We start from the raw sequence: 22429 nt of genomic DNA on the forward strand, positions 1-22429 counted from the left end.
TTCAAGGATTCATGCCAGGGGGAATGCTTTATAAATAATAATAATTACAAATTACTAATAAAGTTTTATATATAAGAGGATTTAAATATAGATAAATTTCTATAGGTCTTTCAAGTGAAACAGATTTAAATTACACATTTAAAGTCCAAAGACTAAGAATTACTATCCCCAGTAACAGCAATAACAGAATAGATCCCTGATAAACCAAATAAATAACAATATAAAAATACAAAATACATACATACAAAAAGCCTGTAAAATTTAATATGGTACATGACAAAACCAAAAAATGGAAAAAGCAAGGTGTATAATATGTGGTATAATAAACATTAAAAATATGATAAAAAGTAATAGCACAACATAAAATATCATTAAAATGTGAAATTTGCACAATAATGTATATAACTGCACATATTTTTAAAGCATTCAAAATCAATAAAAAGTAAATTTGTTAAATTCTGGAATTGATCCATAACTCTGTAATTAAATGAATGTCTAGCAATATTCAACCTGGGACAGACAAACATGTACAGTTTTGGGTATAGAGTGTAGGGATATGCATAAAAATATAATCAGGAAGAATTCCTTAAAATACTTAAAAAAAGCACACAGTTGAAAAATGCAACATACTGCTCAAAAATTGGAAAGCCCAGTCTTTTCCTTGCTTCAGAAATGGAACTGATAAATGGAAGATTACAAAGTTTATTAATGAAAATGTAAACTTTGTTTAACTCAAATGATACCTTGTACAGTAAAGAAGATGCAGCACTAGACTATATATAATAATCAATAATGAACTGGAAGTTTACAAAGATAAAGATCTATGAATAGTGCAGAGATGACTTGATAATTCCTTTTTTGCTTTGAAAATTATGTCCAAGTTATTGATAAAATGAACATATTTAATTTGAAAGCCACACTAGAGAAATCAAAATTATGTGGGTCTCTGGCTGATGAATATCACATAGCAAACATTTTAGACAAATTAATAGCAAAGTTGTGGCCATCATTTTCGATGCAAAAATGTGTATGTCAGATGTTCAACGCTGTCTTCCTGTAAGCCTAGAAGTTTGACAATGGCATTTGGAATGTCAGTGGAATCATGCTCAACATTCCAAATGCCATTGTCAAACTTCTAGGCTTACAGGAGGACAGTGCTGAATGTCCGATGTACACATTTTTGTGTTGAAAATGTTGGCCATGACCTTGCTAATATTTAAACTAAATAACAAAAAATTTTCAGAAACTTTATTAAGATTTATTAGAAAGCTTCTTGCCTGTATTACTAATTTACAAAAAACATAGTTAATTAGAATTAATGAACCAAACTTATTATACTCCTAGTGTATTTAATTAGCTCTTTCCAAAATGCATTTTGGCTTTTCAATTGGATAACTTAAAAAAAACAGAGTAAAATAGACTGTTTTTTGATGTTACCCAATTGAAGGACCAAAATGCATTTTGGAAAGAGTTAATTAAATACACTAGGAGTATAATAATGTGACCAAAGGGTTGGCATCAGATCAGCGATGCTTATATCAGGATTGACACCATTGTTGCTCAGTGTGAGCATTTTATTGTTTCACGAGTGGTTGCATATGTAAGGAGTTAGATTCAGGATGGAGGATGACTGAGAAACAGTGCTTCTGAAGGAAGTGCACACTACAACTCAATTACAAAAATAATACCTGTTTATTTATTTACATTTAGATATGTTTACAGAAAATGAGCATTTCCGTTTTAGCTTTTATAGCAATAAGCAATGGCTAAAGCTTACATAGCATAAGATATTTAATAGATTCCTTTTTTTTTGGTGAAAAAAAAGGTACTATCATAATTGGACTTTAGCCATGAGAGAGAGAGATTTACATTTCTAACACAGCGATAAATATTGATAAATATAAAACTTGATCAGTCGATTCTTGATTTACGTCACTGTTATGGATCATTGACAAATGGGTAGAGAAGTTCAAGTTTGTTAGGTCAGTCTGGATAGGGGTCCTGGATAGTATTATTTGATTGTCTGGCATTAACAGCTGCAGTCTGGAAAATGGCGGCGGCAGATGGGATCAGTGGGAGGAGCACAGCTGGAATATCCTTTCTCAAAGAGGTGGATCGGTAAACTCTTCACTGTTGTCATCAATTCTATTGTTTTATTTTGGGAGTCCTTTCTCTCGATTTTTATGCCCTTTTCAGGCAATGTTAAGTTTTTCAACCAAGAAGTGAATTTCGGTTGTGAAGTTCCCAGAGACACATTCAATGTGTCACATTGGAAAGGAAGTGACTCCGGGTGAAAGATGTAATCATATCCTCCCATAATTAATTAATGTTGGGAAAAATATTAAGAAATTTTAATTTTGAAAAAAAATTTTTTTGTCAAGTCCTGGCCCTCACAATAAGTCTGATTCATTAGTTCTAATTAACTATGTTTTTTGTAAATTCATTAAGATTCTTTTAAAGGTTTTGTAGTTTAGCATTAATAATTTTTGATTCATTGGTATAGTCAATAATTTGTGAGTTTAGTTTGGGGAGTGCTTTATAAATAATAATAATAACAAATTACTAATAAAGTTTTATATATAAGAGGATTTAAATATAGATAAATTTCTATAGGTCTTTCAAGTGAAACAGAAGGTGGTGATAAAATAGAAGGTGAAACTATTAGTATAGATAATGGAAAATCACCTTCTTGTTGGTCACTTAAAAGGTAATGATCTAAAATATTATTAAAAGTACTTCAACTATGAGAAAATGATTAATTGTTTAAAAATTTTTTAGGAAAGTAATTAGTCGTCAAAATCGTAGATTGAGAAGAATATGTAGAAAAGCTGTAAAATCACAAGCATTTTATTGGATTGTGATAATTCTTGTTTTTATGAATACTCTTACACTTGCTTCTGAACATTATGGTCAGCCACTATGGTTAGATCATTTCCAAGGTAATTTTTATTGATACATGATTATTTTAGTAGTAATAAATTATTTGTAAATGATTTGTACTTTTTAGTTTACATATGTTGAATAATTTATAATTTCTATTTTTATTATAAATGAAAATCATGAAATATCAATTGTAAATTATAAGTCATGAAAGTTTATTGTTATAAAGTACAGGATATTTATAAATGACAAGAACAATTAAAAAATTTTTAAAAAGTAACAAGCACACAGTAATCAAATCTACACGATTTTAACATATTGAGTACCATTCAGATCTACATGAGCTATTATTTAGCTTAAGGATTTTTATATACTTGACAAAATGTTTATTTAAACAGAATATTTTTTAATGTTTGGATCATATCTTAATTATTATATGGAAAATATTATCCTCATAATAATTTTTATCAGAAATTTTAAAAGTACAGTCAGAATTATTAGATTTACTTGAAATGCTTCAAAATAGTTTTAATGCACTGGTAAATCACACAATCATGACTACTAAAGTCTGTGCAGCAAATGAGTAGACATGAGTCAGCCTGAGCTGAAAGGGTCTCTGTCACATGAAAAGAATGAAAGGAAACTTGTGATTAACATATGAGTTATGTTAGAATTAAGAGTAATTAATCCTTAATCCTTTCCATAACTGCAGTGTCATAATAACAAACCCATAGCCATTAAATATATAGTAACTAACATTTATTAATCTAACATTTTCAGTCCTTTTGATTGACTATATTCAGGAAAATACATAAAATTTAAAATTTCACAAAAAGAACAAAGCCATCTGTATTCCAAAATAGTTTTTATAAGCTTCTATTTTAAAACTTTTAAATTCATATATTCCAAAAATGGAAGCTTATAAAAACCATTTTAGAATATGGATGGCTTTGTTCTTTTTGTGAAATTTTAAATTTTATGTATTTTCCTAAAGATGATCAATCAAAAGGACTGAAAATGTTAATGGTTACAAGTAGGCTATTTTGTTTATTTACTTGTTTTTTTTCAAATTGCAAGTTTTAATAATAGATAAATTATATAGCACTAAAATAATAGAGAAATAAAGTACAGTAGAACCTCGATTATCCGGACTAATTGGGGATGAAGGTAGTCCGGATAAGGAAAAATCCAGATAATCGAAACAAATACTTTAATTTGTCTTTTAACGATAATACAACACGTTTTCTTTTCAATGACATATCGGTAATATTAAAAATAAATACTGTATTTAAATCGTGATCAAATTTTCAAGAAACAAATGTTTTATTGAATTTGGACTACTACTGACCAGTGCTAACAGACTAGCTATTGTTTAAAAGGCCCTCTGGTGGCTGAAGAAGACGGATTTTATAAAATAAAAAGCAGTTGAAACTGCATTTTTATGAATAAAAATTTGACAAACTATTTATCGTTTTATGACGAGTAAAATTTTTTCATCGCGTTCGCGGCTTTTAAGTAATGCATAAACCTTCGAACCGCGAGGCATAGGCGGTGGCCCATGTTGCCCATGCCTTATGCCGCCCTTGGTTATAGAAATGATGTAATTTGAATATAAATTATTTATAAATATGTATGTCAAGTTATATTTTTATTACGACACAAAATATATTTAAGAGTTTACGACCACTGTGCCGGGTGAGACATTGTTGAAACAAAAAATGTTATGCATTCCATCATGTACATAAACAGTGTCATAATTCGCCAAGTGCAAATCAGCAAATTCGTAAAATTTTTGTTTATTTTGAACAATCCGGATAATCGAAAATCCGGATAATAGAGGTCCAGATAATCGAGATTCTACTGTATTTATATTTTAGAAATTTATTATCTATTAGATGTATTATATTTATTTTATATTATCTATTATATTTGATGTATTTGAGTTTTTTTAAAATGTTTAAAATTTGCATTTTAGTTATTTAACAATAGTAAGTTATTAAATATGTTTAATAGATTATATTAAAGCAGTGGTTCTCAATCTATTTTATCTCGTGGCTCCCTTAGAGGCTTGTTTAACTTTGTGGCCCCTTCATTTGGAAAGTTACATTTGAATTGAATGGTAAGCAAAGATTGGATTGAGAACTCTGGGATGATAAATAAAACTAAAAAATATTGGTTTAAAAATAAATATTTTCAATTTCATTAAGTATCATTTTGTTTCTTGAGGAAAATTCCTTTATTTAAAATATTAAAAAAAATCCCAATTTCAAAATTACAATAAAAAAAATAAAAACAAAAAGTTAAAACACCAAAATAATTAATAAATATAAACTAGAAAAACATTCCACACATTTCTTGTCTGCAAAAAAAGGTATTAAAATAAATTTATCTATATCCAAGAGAACTGCATATTTCAAATTATACAATGTTTTTTAACATCATTTAATAATCTCTCAAAATATAAATTTATAATGTAGTGATTTTAACCTTACTAATATTTTTTGGTCTTTGACAGGGCCTAATTTTAATTCTGTTGACTATGATGAAGTTTTTTTATTAACAAAATTTTTTGTTTTTAATCTTACCAAAAATTTTTATTTCATACACTTGGCAAATACTATCTTGACCTAGCATTCACTAACAACTGTCAACTCACTGCCTACCCTCTTCAAGGATTCATGCCAGATAATAAGACAGTTGGTCTTGACATCTCTAATTGTTCTTTATCCTGTAATTCAAAACAGTTTGTCATACTTCTTTTATGATCTAGTTTCAATTACAAGCTTGCTTTAAACTATATTTCCTCTATTGACTGATCGTGTCAGGATAAAAATCGTCTGTCATGCGATTTTCCGTGCTTTTCCATTTGTTCGACGAACAACAGTTGTCGCCATAGAAACGACAATTGGACCACTTTTGATAATTCGACCGCTGATTGGTTGAGAGACATCGGACCATCAGCGGACGTCTTGTAGTGCTACTAAGCGCTGATTGGTGGAAGCCGATTGACTTCAATCCATATAAAATGATTGAGTTGAATTTTGAACATAAATGTCTCATTTTTGTTATTTGCATAGATATCTGTCAGGTTTTCAACTTCTAGTACTAACCTTACTAAGCAAACAATTCAATTTAAATCCCATACATCATTCTTAGTTAAATAATTACTTCCTTGCATTCTCTAAGAAAATAAAAATAAGTCATTTTGAATTTCTTGAATCTCTATCTGATCTGTGACATTCAGCATGGATCGATCTTAAGCAGCCTTTTTTTTCCAGTTTATATTAACAACATTTTCAGCCATTTAATTCATATGTTATAGCCTATGCTGATGATATCAAACTAATAAATCATGATCCTGTTTCTCTACAATCTAAATTTAAACATACTATCCAAATTATTTGAAAAGACCAACTTAAGAATTAATGCCCAAAAAACTGTTGCAATGTATGGTACTTTTCATTAACCAAAAATTTCTCCTCTCTGTCCATTACTCATACCAAATGTATAAAATATGTCAACTCTGTAAATGGTCTAGGCATTATTTTTTGATAGTAAACTTAGTTTCAAAAATCACATTAACAGAATAGTTAAATCCCTTGCCATTTGAAGTGGAATCCTATGGAGATTTTTCCATTTCATATTTTTAAAAATTGTTTTATCATCCACTTTCTTAGCTAATTTTTAATCCACTATTGATTATTGTATCCCAATCTGGTTGATGGCTGCCCCCTCTCTGTAGGAAAACTTTACAAAAGAACTAAATAAAATATATCTAACCTTAATAAATTCTGCAATCTATCTTTTACTAGCCACCCTAATGTTGCTAGGTCCAGTTTTGGTCTTCTCTTATTTACTAATCGCATAAAATATTTTGATTAATTACTATAACATAGATATTATAATGGACACATAATGTCCAATTGAGTTAGATTAGGTGTTTCTTCATGCAATTTTTATAATTTTTCAAGCATATATATATATATATACACTATTTTAGATTATTTCTCTCTCAAAGATCTTGTTTTTACTGGATATCACAAAATATAGGAAGATCTGAACACTCATTACACATTGATTATTGCTGTTTCAAAAAAGCTTGAAAACAAATATTATATAATTCTCAACTTTTTTATTGTTTTTTTATTTTGTTGTACTTTAATCATTGTATTTTATATATTTCTGTTTACTTTAATTGGGATTTTAATGTTAATTAGGGGAGAGAAAATCTATTGTTGCAATACTTTTCCTAATGTAGCCTAATTGAAAATAAATAAATATAAATTAATTAATTAATTTTAAAATAGGCAAATGTTAAAAAAAAATATAAAACTTCAAAATATAAATTTTAGTGTTGAATTAAGATTTTTAACACAAGTCTTGCAGCTGATGAGAAAAAGCAAGTTTTTGTATATTTAGCTCTAAATCTGTTAAATATAATCAAAGATTTCATTTTTAATATTCAACCTGTTTTGATCTTTTGATATCAGATGAATGATGCTACTAAAATCTGATTCAACCAAATAGGAACTTATAAAAGTTTTTTTTTTTTACTTGTCCCAAAGCTGAGGGAATTAATTTCTTTTCAATTTTTGCAATAATCTAGAAATTGTCTTGATTGTTCTCAAATTTTACTTGGCATACTGAATCACTCTGCTGATCCAGAAGATATTCTTGTAATTTCCAATCCATATTAGCTACATTTACTTCAAATGGATCCACTACCCATTCTAGCACTTTCACTTCTAGTAGGTCTCTGAACCTTAGTTGAAGAAAGAAAATGTATATGATAAAATGAAACTATGTCTTCCTTGTTATTGGATTTTCAATTAGGACTTCTATTATTTGACTCTACAAATTAATTGGTATAAAATAGGAAATAAATTTTTATATTCTATGTTGTAAATTAGCATGAGTAGTCCAGTGGCCCTCAATCTTTTACATTTTTTTTTCTGTTGCCTTCACAAAAAGTACCATGGCTTCCTGGGTGTGTGTATCCATGACTCCCTGTTGAGAACTACTGTATTAAAGAACTATATTTAATCAAAATGAAAACTTTGATAAAATATAATCTTTTATTATAGTTTATTAATCATTTTCTGCTCATTTAATTAAATTCTTTCTATTCATTTTAATAATTTTTTATTTTTTGCTTTCAGAAGTTGCAAACATGTTTTTTGTAATATTATTTGCATTAGAAATGATCCTGAAACTATATAGCCTGGGCTTCCAAGGTTATTTTGTTTCTTTATTCAATCGATTTGATTGCTTTGTGGTGATAAGTTCCATTTTGGAATCTGTCCTTACATATACAGATATAATGCCTCCTTTAGGAGTTTCTGTTTTGAGATGTGTTCGTCTGCTTCGAATTTTTAAAGTGACAAAGTAAGTATCATAATTATAAATTAATTCTATTAAATAAATCTGTTTTGTTATATATATATATTAAACTTGAAATACATATTATATATGTTTAATAATTAAAATAAATTTTATTACTATTATATTGATATTACATATACAGTATAAATTTTTTTTATTTGTTAAGTTTTTTATTAGTTTGTTTATTTAATAAGCACATACTTCTTTTTGGAAAAAAGCATTTTTAAAGCAACTTTTTTTGTGTGCAATTTGTAAAATATAATTTGTAATTTAATTAAAATAATTGTAATAATTTATATTTTAAACTTAAATTCCTAGAGTGTATAAAGATTTGCTTCCTTATAGCCTACCATAATGTAACCAAAAATTTCTATAGTAGCTTAACATTAAACAATATAGAATCATATGTCTTATTCAAATAAATTTTTAATCAAGTATATTTTTGTATTTGAGTTTACATAACATTTATCTATAACATAAGAAGAAAACATTTTCAATAATAATAAAAAAAGTACAATTTTAACTAATTTCATAAATGTAAGATGTTTTATTTTCTTAATTTGATTGGTTTGGAACACCATTGGTTTGGTATGTCCATATTAAATCTATGATTTTAGTAAATTTTACATAAAAAACGATTGTTATATTATAAAGTACCGTATTTACTTGGATATAAGATGAGGTTTTTATTCATTTATCACAGCTTCAAATTCCTAGGTCATCTTATATGTGCAAGCGAAAGATTTTTTGTGTTTTTGCAGATAATTTTTGTGAATTGTGTATTTGCATTTTTTACTGAATTCTTACCCTCTGATATTTAGAAACATAAGTGTTTTATCTGGGTCGTTTGAATTGTTCTTGTTTATTGTCGGAAGCAGTGCCAGCCCAAGGCAAGTTTTAGGATGGAGTGAGATCCTATTATGGCATCTGGGGGTGGAACCCCGCCCATGCACTCGACCCATGCGTGTCTCAACAGATAAGGCCATTCACATACTGGCCACATGCTTGCAATTAAAATATTGAAAAGTGAAAAAAATATTTTTTCCTTTAATTTTCTTTACCACTGAGGTGCCCCCTAGGACTTAGCGCCTGGAGTGGCCATTCCATTCGCCCTATGGTAGGGCTGGCTTTGGTCAGAAGTAAAGATGAATAGCAATAGGAGAAGCAAAGCTTATGAATTGAATTCCAGATTAAAATTCCAAAATCACATGGGAGCCCGATATAAGATTTAATTCATTCCCATGCGAAAACAGATGATTATTCGGAAATCAGAATTCAGAGAAACTCATAAGTGTAATCGACAGAGAGCGGATTCGACTGTTAAAATTAGCGAAAAAAAAGGTTCCCGATTGTCCAGCTTTACATAAACAAATTATGTTGTCGATTTTACAAGATTTTTCATTAAAGTTTAAAATGCCAGTAATTTTTGCAGGACAATGTGTTTATTTACATTCATTTGATATTTTACTTGTGATTACATGAAATAAAATTATAATTGTATTACTAAATCTAATTTTCTTTATTGTGATCTTTAATTAAAGTCACACCTTGTCCTATACGCGAGGTCATCTTATATTCAAGTAAATATGGTAACTTGTAATGAATCATACTTGGTATTCCATTAAACCCTTAACAAATTCCACATTTTTTTGATTATATTTATAGTGCTATTTATAGTTGCTTTATTGTTATAGAGATTTGCATTTAATTACAAAAATGTTTTATTATGTTTTGGCACTTATTTCATTTAAATTTTTATACATAAAGCAATTATTATAATAAAATACAAAATTCAAAAACAAAATTACTGTTTAATTTTTGTTGAAAGTTATATGCATTAGTTATTAGATATGCAGAGAAGAGCATGCAGTTAATACATATAGTTATATACAACTGAATGCAGAATATTTTCATGTTATCTGGTATATAATGGAAACTGAAAGAAACTAGAAATAGAACATAATTAATTGAAATCATGTTATTCGTGAAGTCAGAACACATTTGATATTAGAAGAGTAATAATAATAATGAAATAATGATTTAATTTTGGTAAAATTACATTTTGTATTAAATTTAATATTTAGAAATAAATAAATTAATTCAGATTATTTTGGAAGAAAAGATCATTTCTAAATGGGACTTGACACAACTTCTGCTTACTATTCAATTGTCAATTATGCTAACTGAACCTTTATTTGTAGCTTAGCCATATTATAGTTTGATTTAAAATCCAACAGTATTGTTTGATTATTAATTTTGATATTTTAATTCCTAAAATAATCAATAAAGGTATATAGTTTTAATATATAAGTTGTAACAATCATCTTTTATTAGCAAATATTTTGTTTATTATTATTAAAATTAAAAGCTAAAGTTTTATAGAATTTTATATATTTTAAAACAATAATATCATCTTTAATATCAGTTATTTAAAAATATAATTATATTTTAAATATTTTGCCTTCTCTTACAAAAAAATATGTAAAAGATTTTAAATAAATAATATCAAAAAGAGTTATACTGAAAACTTGTTTGCACATTAAAATCTTTCTTTTGTGTTTCTATCTAAAATTTATGTAAATGGTATTTATAAAGAAGTGTAAATGTAATCCAAAAACAAAGTACATTTATTTATATTTTAAGTATTTTTGTTGACTTAAAAACAAAATACCCTAAACCTTGGCTATAACCCACCCTCATATGTAAGTTGTAAAATGAATGTTGACTTTTTCATGGATAAGACTCTTTCCAACATTTTTGGGTAGCATTTCAGAATTAAAATCAATAGGAAAGGAACAATATCAGGAATAACATTATTTATGTAAATCTCACTGTGCTTATAGTAAAATTAAATGTATACCATTTTGTTAGATATTTTTCCCAATTTTTATGAATGCTTTAAAATTATTACTACTTATATATCAAAGAGAAACAAATGATCAGAATATGCATACTTAATTTTATCTCATATCAATTAGATTTTTTAAAATAAAATTGTATTAACTTTCTTGGCTTTTTCTACGAGCATTTGGCAATTTTTGACTACTTTTGAAGTGATTTTGGTGATTGCTGATTGAAAAAGTTTGACAGTTCTCTATCTTTCATATGTGTAGTTGGTTTTTATAATGATATATAGATTTTTCATGTATTTGCTGCCCTGTGCAAAAGCCTCACGCACTGAATTTTATAAATATAATCTTGTACAAGCTATGGAGTGTAGTCAAGGTTTTAGGATATTAAAAAATAGAAGAAACATTTTTAAAAATAGCAAATAAGAGATATTATCAAATTGTATTATTATAAAAATTATTGTTAAAACAACTAATATAGTATTGTATTTTTGTAAGTAAAACAGAACAATCAAAGACTAATAATTGATATTAGTAATATTTTATTTTAAAATTGTAATTAATTGTTATAAATAGTGTGTGTAATCAATACTCTGATTACTTTGCTATATTTGTAACTTTTGTAAAACTATACTTTAAGTTTGTAAATACAACCCCATTGTCAATGAATTTTTCACCAATTAAAACTTAAAATAATTCATGATACAATGCACAGATGTTTATTTTTGTAATGAAAATAATTTATTATAAAGATAAGTGATCATACATATATATCAAAAGCACAGATTTCAGGAAAATAAGTTGCTATTAAAATATATAATTTATAATCTGCAGAGATCTTGAAACACATTTCTTTGAACTTGTTCAATGTGTTAAGATTATATAATCACCATGGAATATCATCACCTTTTTGCTTTATAAGAGTTACAAGATGTTGAAGCATGGAAGATACAAACTTGTACAGCAAAGGAAATTTTGGAAATTTTTTTTCATTCTTCACTTAAATACATATGTAATTATTCTAATGCACTACAAGGATTGCATTAACTCATTTTTTTTACAAAAATCTTCATATACTATCGGAGACAGGCCCGGGCTTGATGCTGGCCAGAGAGTACAGTACATGTATATGATTAGACTGCAGCTAGATCTTGGTTTTCTAGCATTGTGCAGATGGATATCGTTGTGCAAGAAAATATAGGTTCTTCCTTCCAAAAGTTTGTTTGGATTTGTATAAATGTTGCTAAAAAATTAGAATATAGGCTTTAGAGTTTACGACACCATTACAGAAATTCAAATTGTCAACTTCCTCTGCACTCATGCATCCCCAAACAATTAGAGACTGTTGCTTCTAAATTTGTCTTGGATAACATGCTGGATTATTAACTTTATCTTTAGTGTGAATGGTTTTCTTGTTCATATTCCCATGATTTACATGAAATGTTAATTCTTTTGACCATAGTATTTTCTTTCAATCAGAGTTTGTCCACTTCAGATGAGTTCTGGCCCAAACTAAATGTTTGCACTCGCACAATTCATTTATGAAAGGTTTTCTCTTGGATTTGTACAACCTGTATTTGTATTGTCAGATATATCTCCTGTGCATTTAAATAATGGATATTAAGGTATATTCTTGTCTATTTTATAAACTTTGATATGGAAATTATATTGTTTTGGGAAATATAGCATCAAAACGACCATACTTGTCTGGAATTGAGAAGCAGTTTTCTTCCTAAAGCTCAAACCTTGACACAAAAACCTTTAAAATGCAGCCTTTTTATTCAATTTTCTAATGTTTTAGGCCAGTTTGAATGGCTTTTGTCAGGAACAGAAAAATCAAATGACTCTGATTTCTAAAATAACATTTGTTCTGGAACTTTTTAAATTTTTTTGAATTTTCTTAGATGTCTGGTGCTCAGGCTTCTTCCTAAAGCTTTTTCTGGATTAGTGTTTCCCCTTTTTCAAAAACATTCGATGATTCTCTAGACTATAGTACATCTTGCATGATACTGCATTTGAGAGACACTTTATACTTATTGATAATTATTTTCCTGGTTGGTTTTAGTACTCTCTTATATCTTGCCATTTTTCACAGACATTAATATGAACAGCTAAAGGTGACTTGCCTTTTATATGCTAGATGTGATGTAAGTAAAACTACAAATAATTTCCAAAAATTCTTTCTGAACTTCCTTTTGAACTTCATTGCAATATGTTGCCAGATTTGCATAGCTATTTATTTCAAACTAATGAAATCCAAGCTAGTAAGTTATTGGAATAAACTTTTATATTTAGAAAAGGAATTATTTATAACACTTTTGATTTAATGTACACAAGAGTTTGTAAGTTTATGTAAATTTCTGAGTTTTAATGGTGAACAAAGTTCATTGCAAGCAAGGTTGTAATAACAGATCAAATTCATTTTCATTTGTTAATATAAAATGGGCATTTTTACTTGTTTTTTTAATATCTTCAAAGATTTGAGTATAAATAAATAAATAATATGAGTAATGAATTAATTTAAACTTTAGTTTTAAATTTTTCAATTTGTTTAAATTAATGAAAATAATACAAATAGGCATATAAAAATTATAATTAAATCCAATTGAGCTAAAGGAACAATATATTAATAAAAAGAAAAGCATTCAACTTAATTGATTTATATGTAATTTACGAGTACTCTCTCTTAATAAATAAATTATCTTCCTCAATTAAATAAAACAGAACATTTGTTTTAAAAATTTTTATAAATTACAAAAATACTGTAATTAGTAAGAATTTTTCAAACAAGTGTTTTTTTTTCCTATTACATTTAATTTATATTCAATTAACATTCTTTGGCTTTTTATGACCTTTAAAACATTTTTTAACTTCTAGATATTGGGCTTCTTTGAGGAACCTTGTTGCTTCATTAATTAATTCCATGAGATCTATTGCAAGTCTTCTTCTTCTTCTTTTTCTATTTATTGTTATTTTTGCTCTTTTGGGAATGCAAGTATTTGGAGGAAAATTTAATTTTCTTAAAACTGAAGATAAACCTCGAAGCAATTTTGATTCATTTTGGCAATCTCTGCTAACAGTTTTTCAGGTAAAAAGCTTTGAAATATATAATTTATAAAAATGACATATTTGATTTTTTTAAAAATTAATTTAGATATTAACTGGTGAAGATTGGAATGAAGTAATGTATAATGGAATAAATGCATATGGTGGAGTTTCTTCAGTTGGAGTACTAGCTTGCATTTATTTTATTATTCTTTTTATCTGTGGTAACTGTATCCTTTTTTAAATAATTGTATATTAAATATATATTGTTTTAGAATTTTAATATTGTTAGCAAAGTTTGAAGCAGTTTAGAACAATGAGTTTAGATCAATCCTTAAAAATATATTTAGCAAATAAAAGAATTTTTAAAAATTATTTAAAAGTAAAAATATTGAAATTTTTTCAGAAATAATAAAAAATTGTGTTTTATGAGATACAAAGGAATAAAAATAAAGTAAACTGTCTGTTGACATTAAAGTTGTTTACTTGCAAAGTATTTAATTAAAAACAAATATTTTCAACTTTATAAAATGTCATCTTCAAGTTGAGCGTACACCATTTGAATTTTGTATACAATTTATATATATCATTCAAACATTTGTAATATCAAAAATATTCAAATGAATATATGTTTCTACTCTGAATGTTTGTGTTTTATCCATCATCTCACACTTGAAAAACTGATTTCTATTAGACAATTTGTTCTTTAGACAAATAAAATTTCTAAATTTTATTTGAATTTGTAAATTTTATTTGTCTAAAGAAATGTAAGAAAGTTTGATAGAAACTGCAAGGAAAGGGAATACTTTAAAATACCTTTTTAGCTGTTGCTTAGGGACATTTTGGGAGGGTTTTATTATTAAATTATTATTATTGTACAGTGGTACCTCAGGATACAAACACCCCAGCATATGAAATTTTCAGGATACGACATGAAATTCAAACATATTTTTGCTCCACAATACGAACAAAAACTCACCATATGACGTTACATTAGTTTGCAGTGCCATTTTTTATTCACTTCTGTTCATTGGTCTCAGTCTGCGTATTTGCTTCATCGTGGAAGGATCTCGCTCGATAAAGGAAATCTTGAGGTATTATCAGAAAGTGACTGATTTTATTGAAAAGAAACATCCCAAAAATGTTCACACTAGCCGTATTGCTGCTCGGAGTAATGACATTTGCCTAAGTAATTTTAGAAACATTTTAAAAAGTAGGCAAAGCCAAACCTCTTTGGATAGATATTTTACCAAGCGACCTCTATTCAGTAAAAGTGCTGGTGGAAGTGAAGGAAAGAAAGCAAAAAGCAGTGAATAAAAATAAAAATATATATATATATAAAACAACACAAAATTTTTTTTTAATCTTTTCTAAGTTATTTTTAAGTTATTGTTACATTGTTATGTAAGTTAAGTTTTTAGTATCATTTTCCTTCTCCCTCTCTTCCGCCACCAGTTTACATCTCTGCTGTCGTCTATCCTTGAAGGTAAAGTGCAAATAAAACTACATTTTTTTTAATCAATTATTATTCTATATGGTTATTTATATATTTAAAACTACAAAATGCATTTTTCAGTGTTTTCTTTACTATAGTTATTTTTTTAAAGTACTACTTAGCTTTAATTTGAGTGTGTTTTTCATGTTGGAACAAATTATTTAGTTTTATATGTAATTGTATGGGGAAAAATGATTCAACTTACATTTTCATGATACGATCTCAGTTTCAGAACGGATTAATTTCGTATCCTGAAGTACCACTGTACTTTTAATAGAGTATTTGAAATGCTCAAATTTAAATTTAAATTTTCTAAAATTTGAAATAATTATCTTGCATTCCATTATTGGAAAAATTAAATAAACTTATTACATCAGGCTGTGCCCTGATTCTATATTCTTTAGAAGAATAAATAAAAATTACTAACAACACAGTTCTATAAATTTAAAATAATTATATTTTAAATAATCAACTAAATTAATAATTCAGATATTTTGAAAAAGTTTAGTTAGCAACATTAGATACCTATTCTATACCATCAAGTACACCTTATTATTTATTTGTTGTGGTGTAAGGATGTTTTTATCACTATTGTAACACATATGGCTAAAAATTATCTTCTACTTTTTAAATGTTTGGAATTTTAAAATAATTTAAACATATTGTTTGACGCATTCCATATTTAAATTTGTACTGGTCAAAAGCCTGAGGAAGACCATGATTATGGTCAAAAACGTTAGTTTTAATTAAAATTTGTTGATACTGAGATATAATAAAGTTCTCGTGGGTTGATTATCCTTCCCAGTGATTCTGAGAGAAGTTGTTTTAAATATTTTTTTACTTATAATAATTATTTGCTTTTTGTCCAATATTGTAATAAATTTTCTGAACAGCTACATGTAATTTGCTATAAATTTTAAAGACTTATCACACCACAAATACAAATTGGAAAATATGAAAACACGAATTATAACCAACTGAGGAAGGGTATATGGCCTGAAATGTAATAAAATCTCAGTTAACTTTCCAATTGATAACTGTGGTGTGATACCGTGTTTCCCCGAAAATAAGACATCCGCAGAAAATAAGACCTAGCACAGATTTTGCTGAATTGCGAAATATAAGACCTCCCTCTGAAAGTAAGACCTAGCGAAGTTTATTTTTAGTCGTAACGGTCATCGACAGATGGTTGAAAGTGGCCATTGGCTTTTTGAAAGTACAGCCACTGATTGGTCAGCAGACAATTACGCCACACGGCATGATTTGCATAAGACTATGGCTTGGGAATCACAGATTTGCATAACGTTACGGCTGGTGATGGCTAATTGGTTGGCCGGGAATCACGCCACATGACATTTGCATAGTGCTACGGTTCAGTAAGCACTAATTGGTCATCGAGTCCGATGTTGACGCTATAAAAAGGCGACAGTTCGACACATCGGATATACGTCACTCTCGTCTAAGTTCGACTTGGGAATTTTTTTGTTCAATAATAAATGTGAATTCTTCCTCCTGGAAAAAATAAGACCTCCCCCTGAAAATAAGGCCTAGCGCACTTTTCAGAGCAAAAATTAATATAAGACACTGTCTTATTTTCGGGGAAACACGGTAAGTCCTTAAAATTTATAGCAAATTACATATAGTTGTTCAGAAGATTTACTTTTTTACTGTTTACTGTTGTATGATATTGATACCAAAATGTTTTTAAAATATCTGCATTAAATTTTAATATTTTCAAAAATAATTTTTGGATTATTTTTCTGAAAACTTTATTTTTAATTATAGAGAAGAATAAGATGATATTTAAGTATATTGTTAATAATTAAACAATAGTGAAGGTTCTTTCATGTAGAGTAATTTTAATGGTAAAAATATTAATTCTTTAAATATAATTATTTCTTAGATTTTATTTCATTTTCAGTTTGTAAAAATTATTGCATGATTAATTTTTATACAAAGAATTTATCTTTAACTATTCAGATATATTGTTGAATGTATTTTTAGCTATTGCTGTTGACAATTTAGCTGATGCAGAAAGTTTGACTGCTATTGAAAAGGTGATTTATTTAAGAACTTATAATTATATACATAATGCAGTAGAAGTTCATTAATCTGGCACCTATGGGTAGTGGTGTCATATTACTGGACATTTTTGTATTTTCACAAAATTCCATAAGTTTTATGTGATATGAATGTTGCAGACATTTTTTGGGATTTTTATTTTTTTCATGTTCTATTTTATGGTAACTGAGGAAGATCGGTGTGCTTGTATGGGCAGCAATTTCTTTATAGATGGAGGTTAGATGTTGGTGGGGCACAAAGATTGCCTTTAGGAGATCCAACATGGTATATGGGCTATTGTGCAATGGCAAAGACAGGATAGACAAAAGTCAGGCACCGGGTGTATACATGGTTCCCCTCAGAGACAACAGATTTCAAAGAGATTTAGTATATGTTGGATCCACAAAGTGCTCTCTAAGCAAAAGATTACAGGAACACAGTTATGATATCACTAACAAAAGGCATACCACCACTCTATCCACCTATGCCATAGACCCCAACATATGGACCAACTTTTTCTAACTCTTTCTGAGTTTTTCTCAGGAGCTACAACAGTTACCTGATGAAAAAGCAACTGAATGATTAAAACAACCGTACTTTTTCAGTTGCTGTTTCATATAAAAACCACATTTTTCTTGTTTCTTCATTTTCTAAATAAAGTTATTTTAACATGCGTCAATTTTATTATTTTTTTTCTTTTAGATTTATTCAGTGGTAGCTGTTAGCTACCTACATAACAATATACTTAGCATCCCTACATTAGGTAGCCAAGTTTTGTCACTGATTAAATCTAAAAATATGTTATATTTATAAAATATATTTTCTTAAATTAATTTATTTTAATTAAATTAAAATTTAAAATTTTTGTCTTTTTCATATTAATGTTTGAAAGTCAGGGAATACTCCATTTGTCTGTTCTGATCGAGTAACTAATTCCTGTCATATGCTCTCCTGCAACAAAACTGCTAAGCAGTGCAGTTGCAGAATCATATCAAGTATTTCATCATGTCATGAGATGCTGTGGCTGAACAAACATGACTGTTCTCTAAGTGGGAGGAGACACTGTTCTGTTTAACAGTGCTGCTGCAGGATGGTGCATGACATGCAAGCACTCTAACAGAATTGTTTTTATTCTGTATACTTTTTTCTGATTAGTGCTGGTTTTGATTTAAAAAAATTAATTTTAGCTGTGTATAGTAATTTAATTAATTACTATGTAATAAAAATCACAATGTGATTTTATTTTTCTTTTCTGGATATTGCAGTTTTTCAGTGTTTATTATGAACTGTTACCAGATTTCCAGATTTAATGTAGACATTTGTAACTTAAACTAAAAAATTTTTCAATTTTATCTTTTAAATAACTAAAATTTTATTTATAAAATTTAACATTTAGTAATGTCTTTACAATTTTAAATATAACAATTTCTGTTTTTAATTTTTATGATTATAATAAATCCACTAGTATTATAAATTTTTATTAGGAAGAGGAAGAAATTGATAAAATCCAAAAAAGATCATGTAGTGACATATCCATTCAGTCTGATGAAAATGAACATGAATTTAGTAACACACATATGAGTAAAAAGAAGAAGAGACGGAAAAACACCAATGAAGAAGTAGATATGGAAGAGACATTGAATATGGCAGTTACTCAATTGAATCATACACCTGTTGTATTATAGTAAGAAATTTTTGTATAATTGATGAAGTTAATTCATTTGTTACAATTTTATTTATAATTTTATATTATGGTTTTAATATGAGTATATTATTAATAAAATTAATGTTTAATTTTTAGCCCTAGAGAAAAAGATAAAATGGTAAGTAAATAAAATTTTCATTCTGTTATGAATTCTAACGAGTTACAATAAATGGCAATATGATTACTTAAATTCATGCATTTAACTGGTTTTAAATTACTATAAAAAAACATATGATATTGTTTTCAGAATGAAACAAAAATTTTTATTTTTGAAAATAATTTTTTTTTTGTACGTGACATACAGAATATAAAAGAAGTTCTGAGTTAACTTAAATTTGCACAATTTAGTAAAATTAAAATCTAATTTTTAAAATTTTAATTGTTACTTTTTATTATATATTATTTCAAATTGCTACTAAAATATTTATATACAAACATCTCTAAACCCGAAATATTAGTAATAAGCCATATGACTATCGGATTCCATTGGTCTGATTATTTTTAATTGATTTCTAAATAATTTGTCAATTGAGGGAGGTATTAGATGCCATCTCTTATTAAATTTAATACTGTAATTGTAATTAAATTAAATAATTTAGAAAATTCTGGAAGAAAAGAATCAGCCTGGAGTAAGGCTTGAACTTGCAACTCTTACTTATGGCGCTGACACTGACACTTAAGGACACTGAAGGTGTCTCCAGTTGGCGCTGTAAGTAATGAGGATGGTTATATCATAATTAAATATGTCTGAAAGAGGAGATTAGTCTGGAGGCTTGGGTAGCATAACTGGAAATGTATCCACATGGTAAGCAGGAGTTGCAGCTTTGAATCCTGCTTTGGGCCAACTCTTTTCTTCCAAAATTTTCTAAATTATTTAATTTAATTAGTGTTAGAAGAATGATGAGGCAATCCTTTAACTTAGAATTAAACTTTATTGTAATCTAAGACTATACATGCACTTGTTCACACATTCATAACTTGGCACGCAACCAAACAACAGGTCTCTTCTTGTTTCGAGTGGTCTTGCATGTGTGTTGCCAGTTTATATACAGTTTGCTATATCGACATGTACTTTAATTTAGTATTCCCTAAAAATTAGAGATTGGACCTAATGCCTCCCTCTAGTGACACATTATTTAGAAATTAATTAAAAATAATTGCAGAAAATTAGCCCAATGGAATCTGGTAATCATTTGGCTTATGACTAAAATATTTGTTTATTCTTACATTATTCATAATAAATATGTTCAAAGGAAAAATTTTCAAATTTATTTTTGTTTGATATAGTATTCTATATGAATTGTAAAACTTAAAATAATTTATATATCTCCAATTATCTTTCACAGCTTAAAAATATAGAAATTGCATGTATAAAATAAAATACTATTATAAAATTTTTTTGGATACAAAAATCTGGTGTACAAGAAATCATGTTCTTATGTAAGATTTGAATTTTAAGTGCATAATGCTTTTGAAATAAATAAATAATATAACTTAATAATTATGTATTCATTCTTAAATATTTATTTGCAATATTTATATGATAATTCAACTATTTTTAAACTTTTAAGTATTATTATAAATATTTATATCTATATTATAATTTTTAGGTCCATATTAAAGTTGAAGATACAACATTGAAAGACACAGATGTGCCAAAAATAAGTGTTCCTTTTGGTAATAAACTGTTATCTTTTTTGATTAATTATATAATTTACTTTTTTATATTTTAATGTTTATGAAGAAAATTCACACACATTCTGAATGGTTACAATGCTGCCCTCTCTTGAAGGAAGCATTGTAAGCATTCCTCTGACATCAACTGAAATGTACAGTACATTCATTGTTGATGTTCAGTGCAAGTTTCAACATGTTAACATTAACAAATCTGAGTTGATAGCAAGAATGTGATATGTAAGAGTGTATGGGGAGTGATGGATCATGGAAATGGAAGGTGAAATTTGAACAGCATTTTGTATCAAAGTTAATGAAAATACCAAGCAGAAAATTATGAAAAATCAAAATGGCTTATAGAGATAATGTTGTTTTGAGGACAGGTTTTATCAGATGGCATAAACCATTTTTTGGATGGCCAAGAGAATATGGAAGACCAACTTTACTCTAAAAGATCTAACATATCAAAAACAGATGAATTTGTGATCAAAATGAGGACTCTTGTAAAGTCTGATTGATGTTTGACTGTCAGAATGGTTATCTGTGAATTGAATTTGAATTACTTTTGAATCACCATGAATCACAAACCATTCATAACATTTTGACCAAGTAATTAAGCATGTGGAAAATTTCTGAAGCTGGTTCCAAAAAACCTTACCAAAGAACAACCGAAGGAATGTGTGTTTGGATCTTCTTGGACACATTAAAAATAAAAATTTTTTCAAACATATGATCGCAGGTGGATTTTAAAGTGTGGCTCTACACCATATTGCATGCTTTTGTCCTTTTGTTCTTCTGACATTTCTTCCTGTTCTTTGTTCTTTCCAACTTCTAGAACTATCTAATCTTAATTCTTCTTTCTTGGAGGTGAGGGCTGCTTCCTGGAATCCCCAGTACAATGAATATGAGGTTATCTGAGGGCATACAAAGCAAAGGAAGATCACTTTTTGGCTGGTGCTTGAGGAGAGAAGACCACTAAAAGGAGAGAGATTACAGTATCTAGTGCCTGAGAGACTGGTGAGGCTAGAACTTCAAGTGGAAACTTTGAAATTCCTCAGCTGAAGTTAGTGAGATAGTGTGTTAGAACTGGCATGTCAGTTTAACAAGTTCGAACATGTGACAGACTATTGGGATCAAATATATAAAAAGATTACAAGAACCAAAGAAAAGGAAGACAGAAGCAAGTATTTTATGTTTAATAGGCTTCCACATGGCCCTCATGGTAACTGAATGACGTTTACACTACCTGGGGTATTCTTTCCTATTTTATTGCCATTTTCGCTACTTCTCACCCCTACTTTTTATTTCCTTCTAGTTATAAATTAGTATTAAGAATTA

General features: G+C 27.9%; 1 protein-coding gene across 1 annotated transcript in view; it reads left to right on the forward strand.

The window, feature by feature from the left end:
* Positions 1 to 22429, forward strand: part of LOC111641054 (voltage-dependent calcium channel type D subunit alpha-1-like) — a 142250-nt gene that overhangs the window by 62111 nt on the left and 57710 nt on the right. Inside the window, exons 9-17 of the mRNA XM_023387161.1 lie at positions 2614 to 2707; positions 2779 to 2939; positions 8040 to 8265; positions 13989 to 14199; positions 14266 to 14386; positions 17632 to 17708; positions 19197 to 19396; positions 19514 to 19535; positions 21028 to 21094. Of these exons, the coding sequence (XP_023242929.1) occupies positions 2614 to 2707; positions 2779 to 2939; positions 8040 to 8265; positions 13989 to 14199; positions 14266 to 14386; positions 17632 to 17708; positions 19197 to 19396; positions 19514 to 19535; positions 21028 to 21094 (1179 nt within the window). The remainder of the gene's footprint in view (positions 1 to 2613; positions 2708 to 2778; positions 2940 to 8039; positions 8266 to 13988; positions 14200 to 14265; positions 14387 to 17631; positions 17709 to 19196; positions 19397 to 19513; positions 19536 to 21027; positions 21095 to 22429) is intronic.

The sequence above is a fragment of the Centruroides sculpturatus genome, unplaced genomic scaffold, assembly GCF_000671375.1.
Source record: "Centruroides sculpturatus isolate CEXI.00-Female unplaced genomic scaffold, Cexi_2.0 scaffold1517, whole genome shotgun sequence".
Classification (NCBI taxonomy): domain Eukaryota; kingdom Metazoa; phylum Arthropoda; class Arachnida; order Scorpiones; family Buthidae; genus Centruroides; species Centruroides sculpturatus.